Below are 8996 nucleotides of genomic sequence, written 5' to 3'. Positions count from 1 at the left end.
ACGACATCCTTTGGGGTTTGGCTTACAGAGCTTGAGCGGATGACCCCCAAATAGCCCTGGCAGATTCCCCCATGGTCCACCCATGGTCAGATGCCCCGCCCTCCTCGGGCGCAGCTGTGAGAGTATAAACCGTGCTGGAGCTGGAGAAGGAGCTCAGCGGAGTCCCAAGCAGCAGCCCAGCAGCCACTGACAGACAAACCATGAGGCCCACGGCAGTCCTAGCTCTGCTGGCCCTGGCTGCCCTCTGCCTTGCTGGCCCGGCAGGTGAGTGCCCGGCCCTGCCCTGGCGTCCCTTCTCACAGAGCGACCTGCTGTCCCAGTCCTGCTGCCAGTCTGACCACTGTCCCGCAGGCTCAGTCCTCTTCCCCCGGCCCTGTCCTTGGGAAGGGAAGGGAGGGAGCGGAGGGGAGCTCCCGAGAGGCAGGGAGGGAGAAGCAGGGTTCTAGGGCTGGGCAGGGGTGAGCCGGGCTCCTCTCCTTCACAGAGGCAAAGCCCCGCAGCGCCGAGTCCGGCAAAGGCACAGGTAGGCGGTGGTGTTCCGGGGCTGGGTGCCACATCCCCCAGCGGTGCCACTCCCCAGCCTGCCCTGCCTGCCCCTCGGTCCCCTCCCCCTCGTCAGCTCTCAGGAAGCTGGCCTGCTCTCTGCCTTGTCCTCCCAAACTTGGGACCACCTGACCCCTGCCCCTCTGCCCCACAGCCTTCGTGTCCAAGCAGGAGGGCAGCGAGGTGGTCAAGAGACTGCGGCGCTACGTGGACAATGGGCTGGGGTGAGAGGACGTGCTCAGAGCCCTGCCCGCCCCTCAACTTGCTGGGGGAATCTGGAGCCCCGGGTGTGGCGGGAGGAGAAGTGGGCATTTTGGGTGAAGGCTGATGCCACTGTGTTGGGCTCAGAGCCCCAGCCCCCGCCCCAGATCCCCTGGAGCCCAAGAGAGAGGTCTGCGAGATGGACCCCAACTGTGACGAGCTGGCGGACCACATCGGCTTCCAGGATGCCTATCGGCGCTTCTACGGCACAGCCTAGAGCCTGCAGGCCCCGGGCCCCTGCCAGTGCTTCTCCAGGACCTGACCCCTTTCCGTCCCCGGCCCTGCCCTCCCTGCCCTGCAAGCGTGGGGTCCCTAGCATCCCAGCTGCTCCAGAATAAACCCCAGAAGAGGACTTGGTGGGGCTGTGATTCTTTCTCCATCCACAGGGTGTTGGGAAGATGGAGGTAGTGAGCGGCTTTTATCTTTTTCAGTCCCAGAAAGTGCTTCCCAAAGTCTACTGCTGATTTATTTATTTGCACCTCATTCCAGAAAGCATTAAAGGTGACTTCCTACAGTCTAACGCAGGGTCTCCCTCTAGCCCAGCAGCCCTCCCCCACTTCAACACACCACGCCACCCACGACTGCCCAGAGCCCAGGCCTGGACGCCCTGAGCGCACGGCTGCCACCACGGCAGACATCTCTGAGGGTAGGGAGAGGCTGGCAGAGGGCACTGCCTGGTTTGGGGCTGGGGCCCCAGAGGGCCACCTGGCCTGGTTAACAGCATTCAGGGCCAGCGAGGTTAGTCGTGTTAGTTCTTCCTGGGCTGAGATTTCTCTGAGTAGGAGCACCAGAAATGGGACCCAGAGAGGGCTCCATACCTCCCCGTCCTAGCTTCTCACGGGGGCAGCTCCAGCCTGGACACTCGCACCTCCTCAGACCCTCGGCACTTCCCACCCCCATCACGAGACCTCACTGAACCTCCCCCGCTCTGCCCCATACCCCCCACTCCTGCCCCCTCTCATCTCCTCTGCACTCTTTTCAGGGACTCTGGCTCCAGGCTCAGATGTGTCCCTACCTTCCCCGGGCCCCGGGCCCCGGGCCGGGACTCCTCCCCAGCACCAGGCCCAGGCCTCTGCCTCTGTCCAGGGCAGCCTCTGAGATGGGGCCTCACTGTTGCTTGGCCTTTGTGCCCCCTTCCAGCAGGTCCCCCTGCAGCAGGGAACAGGTTCTGGGGGCCCAAAATAAGAAGGCTGTGAAGGCAGCAATGATGAGCAGGTTCCCGGCCACCGCCAAGCCCAGCGTGGCCACTGTGCCCGCCAGGCCCAGGATGGGTTCCTGTGTGGCCAGCCAGGCTCGGCGAGAGCCCATATCCACCAGCACTGCCTCCAGCTGAAAGTGGGTGCCAAGCACTGCACAGATGTGGAACAGCTGGTGGCTGTGGCCTGTGGGGATGGTGGACCAGTCAGATCAGAGCTGCCTCAACTCACCCTGTGACCCACAGCAAATGACTCCCTCCTCTGGGCCTGCCACCACCCCCCCAAATTGGGAACAAGAAAACCTGGCCCACAGAGCAGTACGTGCGCTAACACACACGTACGAGGGTGTGGGGCTGGGCGATGGACCTAGACCTTGAGGAGCCTCTGACTGATACCCAAGAGCCATGTGACCAGGGCTCTTGCTCTGTGCTGGGAAGCTTCTCCCCTTGCCCCTTCCTGGCCCAGCCGGGTGGGGCCAGGCATCCTCTCACCAATGTAGTCAAAGCGTCCCGGTGCCAGTCGCTCAGGCAGGTGGGATGCAAAGAGAAAGCCAGTGAGCATCGCACAGAAGAGGTGGTAGCCGTGACTGGTGCTCAGCGCCTCCTGCCCACAGTTGTGGGTCCTGTCCCAGCACAGTCCCAGCTGATAAAGGAAACGCAGGGCTGGTGGGGAGGGGCTCAGGGAGAGGACACAATGTACCTGGGATGTGGTAAGGAAGTGGAGGGGTGGGTAGAAGGGGCAGGCCCGGAAGCGGGCACTGAGGAGCCAGGACAAGGAAGCAGGCCCTGGGCAGGGGCCCCAGGTACCCTTACCCGATAGAAGAGCGGGAGGTTGTCGAACAGGAAGGGATAGGCGAAGGCCGCAGTGCGGAGGAACTTACTAAGCCCAGGGCTTTCTAGCTCCGGGAACCTGGGACAGGGGAGGGAAAGGCTGGTCACCATGCTCCTGCTGGGTGGGGTCAGCGGAGGGCAGGGGACTTCAGGGCAAGCTGGCATATCAGTGTGGCTGAGCGGCTAAGATAAAGCCCTTAGACGCACGAGCCCTCTGCAAAGGTCTACTTCTGTAAAATGGGACAAGACACCTGCCTCTTCTCTTAGGTGGCTGTGCGCATAAAGGAGATTAACTCAGGTATGTGTTGAGCACTGAATCAGGTAGAAAAAAAGTTCTCAATAAATGGCCCCTTTGTTACTAATGGCGTTGGAGGGTAGAGAGGTGCAGACACACCAGCTCTGGTCTCTCAGCCACCCCGGGGTGTCCTGTCTTGTCCCTCCACCTCTGGTCAAGAACCCACCGGGAGTAGCAGGAGAGGCTGGTGCACAGGAAGGAGTTGAGTGCAGCGGTGGGCACAAAAAGCTGGTGCAGACGGCTGTGCAGCCAGGAGGCCGGCATGGAGTAGGCGGCATAGGGGAAGGCGCTTCCTGTGGGGAGGTTGGGGGGCGGGAGCTGAGACGGGAAGGGTGGGCTCCAGGGGGAGCCCCCTCTTGCCCCACCCGGCCCTGCCCAAGGGGAAATGCGCCGGTTCCTGGCCCCTGCCAGCTGCGCTCACCCAGGCTGTAGAGGCTGAGCGCGCCGTAGTCCAGGAAGTAGCAGATGTGCCGGGCGCGGGGCGACATGGAGCTGAAGGTGTGCGCGCAGCACGATGCGAAGGGGTAGAGACAGGCCGGCAGCAAGAAGATGAGCAGCGGCCAGTGGTAGGGCTCCGCCCGAAAGCCCGGGCCCCCCGCGAGCGCCAGGAGGCGCCACAGGAAGTACCTGCGGCGGGCATGTGCTCAGGCCTGGCCGGCGGAGCCTCGCCACTCCCGCAGCAGCCTGCCGGCTGGGAAGATTCCTGCCCGCCTGAGAACCCCCTTTGAGCTCATGGCCCTGGCCTCCCTCACCAGGTGGGCAGGAAGTGAGTCCAGATGTTGACCGTCTCGTTGGTCATCTGGAAGGAGCTGAGGATACAGTCCAGGGCGGAGCTGGTAGGGCGGCGGTAGCCAGACATGATACCGTCTTCCCAGAATACCTGGGGTGGTGGTGGGCCGGAGAGAGAGGAGGGGAGTCACTGTGCCCCAGCCTTGCCTCAGTGGCCCCCAAACCAGACCAAACACCATCTGAACCCCCTCTTACTACAGGTTCTAAGAGCCAGAATAAGGGGCACAGGGCACTCTTGGGAAGGACACCGGATGGAGGGGCAGTCAGAGTTCTAGGGAGCAGATCACACGTCTGCTCCATACGGGATCAGAGGGCGTCTCACTGGCGTGGGCAGGAGAGCTTAGCCTACATGAGGGACTTCCCCAGCTGCTGAGCAAGGAACCTCCGCCCCAGTTGGTTAGGTGGACAGTGGGGTGTCTGTGGGCGAGCTGGTGGGATGGAGCCCTCACCCGGGGGACCTGGTGGACTCGAAGGAGTTGGGGCAGCTTGAGACTGAGCATGGTGACCCGGTACCTCTACGCAGACCTAGAGACAAAGTGGAAGATGGGGAATCAGGTACCTGCCGGTCTGCAGGCCTCTTCTCACCCAGGACTGGTCTGCCTCAGCCTGGACTCCCCCCTTGGAAGGCTGCCTCAGTAACCTTGGATCCAGGCTCCTAAGCCTGAATCTCTACCTCTGAATCCCCTCTCATGGGGCTTCCCTAGTGGCGCAAGATGCCGCAGCCTCTGCAGCACGAGTTCAATCCCCCGACCTGCCAGGGAGAAACCCACATGGCGCAGCAGATCTCTCCTGACTTGCCCGCTGCTCCCCTCAGCAGGGTACTTCGGTCAGTCTGCCTGTTCTGCTCCCCACTCTGTCTCTGGTGAATCCTCTCACCCCCCCCGCACCTCTGGCCGGTACAGGTCTGGGGCTCTTGTATGCATAAAATAAAAATAACTTTTTTTTTTTTCTTTTTAAAAAAGAATCCTGACTCATGGAGGTCAGTGCAGAAAGCCCATGCACTCCCTTCACCCCAGGAAGCCCCTTGGCCCATAGTGCCGGGGCTTGAGCACGGAAAACCCACAGGGCTCACGGGGAGTTCCTGGAGGCCACCAGCAGAGCAATGAATAGGCTTTTTTTCTGATGACTATACATGTGCCTCTGGAGCATTGTGGGTCCCTGTCCCTCCTGAGCCCTGTGCCCCTCAGCCCCAGACCTGTGTGCTGACTCCGGGTGGCCTTGGCTCTGCTGGCCCGCCAGTCTCGGGCTGCCTCTCCCAGGCACATTCCTTGGCACAAGTGGAGGGGCTGGGCCTGCTAGGCGGGGAACTGCCCCAGGAATAGAACACTCCCCCACCTTCCCAGGCCAAAACTTTCCAGCAATTCTACAGCCTAGGCCCACCCCTCTTCCTGCCCCCAGGCTGGCCCATCTGTGTTGCACGTTCTCGGCAGGCTGTCGGTTCCCCAAGCCTTTGCTCAGTCAAGTTTGAGGGTCTTTGCTGGGTGCTGGGACCCTGCTGGGACCCTGGCAGACCTAGCCCCAGCCCCTATACCAGGCTGAGCTTGTAAGACAGGTGAGGCTTCCCAGGGTATCCCCTGCCCCCCCAGGAGAAGATGGGAGTGGTCTGACCTGGGTTACTAGGGGAGAAGTGGGAGGTGCGGGGGGAAGATGCCAGGGCCCCACCCCCTCAACAGAGAACTTTCCCTTAATAGTGAGGTACAGGTCTCCGGAAGGGTGTGCTGTAGCCATGGAAATGAGGGGGTGACTCTGGCTCCAGAAGAGTTGTGAAGGACCCAGGTGGGCTTCCTTACCCAGAGCTTGACAGGTGCTCCAAAGCTGGAGGGTCAGCAGGCCTGGGGCTCCAGGAGCAGGCGGAGTCCCAGGTTCCTGCCAGCCAGGCCGATGGCAGGGAGAGGAGAGTGGCGGCAGGCGGGCCAGGCCTGGGCGGGGAGTGGGAGACAAAGGGGAGCTAGGAACAATCCCAGCCTTGTCCAGCCTCCAGGGAGCAGAACGGGGTGGCCCAGCCCATTAGCAGGCAGCTCACTCGGCCTCCTGCACACAGCCGGCCCCTCCAGCCTGACCCAACCCCACTGAGCCCAGACTGGCCAGAACAGGCAGGCCAAGCCAGGATGCCGCCAGGGTGTTTCAGAGCCAACCTCAGAGGAGCCGGATTCTCCCAGGAGACGGTTTTGCCTTGGGCTGGACAGAGAAATCCAAATCCCGCCAGACTGGATTTCAGAAGCCACCTCTCACCGTGCTCACTGCCTCTTAGCGCCTGGTGCTGGGCAGAGTCCAGAACAGATGCCTTTAGTAAATGGCATTTGGTAAATGCCTTTGGTTCAAGCACAGGGATTTACCAGGCATGTTTACTCCCCGGACACTGATGGTGCCAGTCTCTGCAGGACGACAGGAATTTAGGGGTCTGAGACTAGTTTCAAGGCTCACCCTGTCCTCCGTGAGGACGTTTCTCCAGTTCCGAGAACCCAACTGGAGACAGCAAACCCCCAGGCAGCACTGTTGCCTTCGAGTTTCTCCGCCGCTCACCCTTTGGAAGGCACCCTCTCAGCATGCAGGCGGAATAAAGGTAACAACGTCCACCACACAACTCTCTCTGGGGCTTCTTGCCTTCATGAGTCCACGTCAAAGAAACCTTCCCAAATAACTGCCAATGTCCCAACAAAACTGTACAAAAAGGCACCAGGAGAGAGACATGGGCTTTGGCGGGGGGAATCTTTATTAAATCTCTGCCAGGGACTAGGAGTGGGGGTCATGACCCACTCGCCCCAGTTTGTCCCAGACTTGCTGTCTTAGAGGAAGGAGGCAGGGAGCCTGCTCTCCCCTGAGAACAGCTTGGGAAGCTAGGCCAGCTCTGGGGTAGGGGACAGCAGAACTGAGACGCCCCCAACCCGAGCTATACTTCACACTGATGGGAGGGGCCGACTGTCCTGCCCAAAGCCTCCCACACGCGGACCTGCTCTCGTGGCTCCATTCAGTGCCCTGAACTATTCATGATCTCTGCTCCCGCAATTCACGTTGGCACTCCAAAAGCTAGCCCCATGCTCAGCCCTGCCAGGCCTTCAGTCCTGGGGAGGGCAAAAGTGGACAAGTTCATCAGGACAGAGGGCTCCTGTATGGGCAGCTTCAAGGGGCCTCTCCTTTCTGCCACCTACACATACGCAGGTGCCTCCCTAGTGAGCAAGGGGGTGGCACCTTCAAACAGCACCCCCTTTCCTCTTACTGGCATCCCACTTTCCCCGCATAGCAGCCAAGAGCACAAAGCACGGTGATTGTGGGGCCGGTGGGCAAGGAATCCTCACTGGCATCAGGCCAGACTGCCTGCAGCCATGGGTGGGGGCCTGCTCCCTTCCCTGGAAGCCGACAGAGGGGCACAAAAAGCAGAAGGGGCAAGTGGGTGTGCAGCCCCTGCAAGAGCAGGAGGGGATGCAAGCCCGGGCCCTACTATCATGCAGGCAGCTCCAAGCCGCTCCAGGTCCCTCTTCTCTTAGTCCCCAGGACTCCAGAGCTGCCCGACCTCCGCAAAGGGAGATGAGAAGAGGATGGGTGGTCCTGGAGGAAGGGAAGGGTGTGCAGAGAACCACCTGGACACCTGCTATTACCTCACTTTTCCCCCAAGGCTTGTAGGCCCCAAACTCCCGGCCCCACCCACCCTGCACCCTGGGTGAGGAAGGGCCCTTTCTGCTGTCCCTTCCCCTGGTGGTCCAGGAACCATTCCAATGAAACACAGACAACCATGCCTACTACCCGCCCCTGGGGACAGCAGGGGAGCTGAGGTGGGAAGGCTGGCTAGGGGCCCTCAGGCTCTCCTGCTCCAAGCACTTTCCTCACTTTCCTCACATCGTCTTGGCAACAGGGGGACCCCGCCCTCCCAGTCGGCTCCTGGGCCCTCCCTGCAGCCTCTGCACAGCTGGGCTTCCTTCCTGTGTGCGTGCGTGAGTCTGCATGTGGTGGGGTGACTACAGGTGGTGGTCCTGGCTGCCAGGGAGGGCAGGAGAGATCTGGAGTCAGCCCCACTGCAGGGCCTAGGGGTCAGTCTCAACCAATCTCCTTCCACTGCTTGTAGAAGTCCAGAACATTCTTGATGTCCACACTGGCGTGTGCAGCGGCTTGCAAAGCTGCCTGTGGAGGGGGAAAAGAGGACCTGACCTGAATCTATGGGACAAGACACATACGGGCCGAGGAGGGAGTCTAAAACCACACCTTTCCCCATCCCACCTGACCCCCCCCTAACCCACCTGCATAGGGCCTGACAGTGCGCTCGGGTTGTCCAGTTGGAGACCTGTGACGATGGTCACCATGCCACTTGGGTCCTCCTCACCCGCCCCCTGGGCCAGAGTCAGCTGTTTGCAGCTGTCCAGAATCTTATAGAGAGTCCTGGTGGAGAGGAGGAGGGCAGTGGGCAAGAGTCAGCATTAGTCCAGCCTGCACAGTAGTGTCTGCAGGGCACAGGGGAAGCTGAGCAGGGGGACGACACCACAGAGAACCACGCGCAGCCAGAGTCAGCCTGCAGATGTGTTCCTGGGTGGACAAAGATGCACTGAGCGAAGATGGAGCCCAGGCAGCTCAGAGCAAGGGTGACTCCTCCAAGGTGAAACCTGCAAGAGGCCCAGCTGGTCCTGCCACCTGTGAATGCCTGCCTGCCCTGCTCCCCAGGGCGTGCATGGAGCAGCACGGCAGGCACCTGTGTGAGGTGCGAGGGCGAAACTGGACCTTACCAGGCATTTGCATCCTGCCTCTTCAGCTTATGGCGCTCAAAGCTCTTTCCCACCTCTTTCTGGCAGCGAATGTACCTGCAAAGGAGACGACAGAGTGGAGCTGGGGGCAGAGGAGAGGGAGGGCACCTCATATGAAACAGCCCTTTGTGGCACAGGAGGCCTGGTTTTATGGGACGAGGTAGGGGATTTTCTCCCAGCTCATCTACTTGGAGCCATTTTGAAGTGGCTTCCTGGCTGGGGAGCTCAGCTCACTTTTCCTCTTGATAACATCAGTTCTTTGGTTCCTCCCGGGGGAGGACTAGGGGGGGGAGAAGCAACAGATGCTTTTCAAGTCAGGGTTTCTGGAGACAAAGTCCAAACAAGCAGGCTT

At 60.9% G+C, this 8996-nt stretch overlaps 3 protein-coding genes across 7 annotated transcripts in view; 1 reads left to right on the top strand and 2 right to left on the bottom strand.

Moving 5' to 3' along the window:
* Positions 1 to 153: 153 nt before the first annotated feature.
* Positions 154 to 1138, top strand: BGLAP (bone gamma-carboxyglutamate protein). The gene is made up of 4 exons (XM_084243494.1): positions 154 to 264; positions 485 to 523; positions 698 to 767; positions 892 to 1138. Exons 1-4 carry the CDS (start codon positions 201 to 203, stop codon positions 1019 to 1021), a joined length of 303 nt encoding a protein of 100 aa, XP_084099620.1. The 5' UTR covers positions 154 to 200; the 3' UTR covers positions 1022 to 1138.
* Positions 1139 to 1773: 635 nt separating this feature from the next.
* Positions 1774 to 4414, bottom strand: PAQR6 (progestin and adipoQ receptor family member 6; the record flags this gene model as incomplete). Of its 3 annotated transcripts, none has more annotated exons than XM_084243198.1 (7): positions 1774 to 2186; positions 2492 to 2642; positions 2813 to 2909; positions 3292 to 3418; positions 3547 to 3752; positions 3878 to 4005; positions 4364 to 4414. In XM_084243198.1, the coding sequence occupies 7 exons, from the start codon at positions 4412 to 4414 to the stop codon at positions 1912 to 1914; spliced, it is 1035 nt and encodes a 344-aa protein (XP_084099324.1). In that variant the 3' UTR covers positions 1774 to 1911. The 3 variants fall into 3 exon arrangements, with proteins under 3 accessions (XP_084099324.1, XP_084099325.1, XP_084099326.1); XM_084243199.1 differs by having other exon boundaries at positions 4373 to 4414; XM_084243200.1 differs by lacking the exons at positions 3292 to 3418; positions 3547 to 3752.
* A 3532-nt stretch (positions 4415 to 7946) lies between these two features.
* SMG5 (SMG5 nonsense mediated mRNA decay factor) overlaps positions 7947 to 8996 on the bottom strand; it is a gene marked incomplete at both ends in the record, with an annotated part of 28852 nt that continues 27802 nt past the window's right edge. For all 3 annotated transcript variants that reach the window (XM_084242814.1, XM_084242816.1, XM_084242815.1), the window contains 3 exons: positions 7947 to 8030; positions 8147 to 8285; positions 8627 to 8701. In XM_084242814.1, coding sequence (XP_084098940.1) covers positions 7947 to 8030; positions 8147 to 8285; positions 8627 to 8701 — 298 coding nt within the window. The remainder of the gene's footprint in view (positions 8031 to 8146; positions 8286 to 8626; positions 8702 to 8996) is intronic.

The sequence above is a fragment of the Talpa europaea genome (genome assembly GCF_964194135.1).
Source record: "Talpa europaea genome assembly, chromosome: 9".
NCBI lineage: Eukaryota > Metazoa > Chordata > Mammalia > Eulipotyphla > Talpidae > Talpa > Talpa europaea.
This window is presented reverse-complemented; position numbering and strand designations above follow the sequence as displayed.

Excerpts from the sequence above, each read along its gene's own strand:
- BGLAP (XM_084243494.1), top strand. The coding sequence starts at position 201 with ATGAGGCCCACGGCAGTCCTAGCTCTGCTGGCCCTGGCTGCCCTCTGC. Across the intron at positions 265-484 it reads CTGCCTTGCTGGCCCGGCAG|AGGCAAAGCCCCGCAGCGCC; the intron begins GTGAGTGCCCGG and ends TCTCCTTCACAG. Across the intron at positions 524-697 it reads CGAGTCCGGCAAAGGCACAG|CCTTCGTGTCCAAGCAGGAG; the intron begins GTAGGCGGTGGT and ends TCTGCCCCACAG.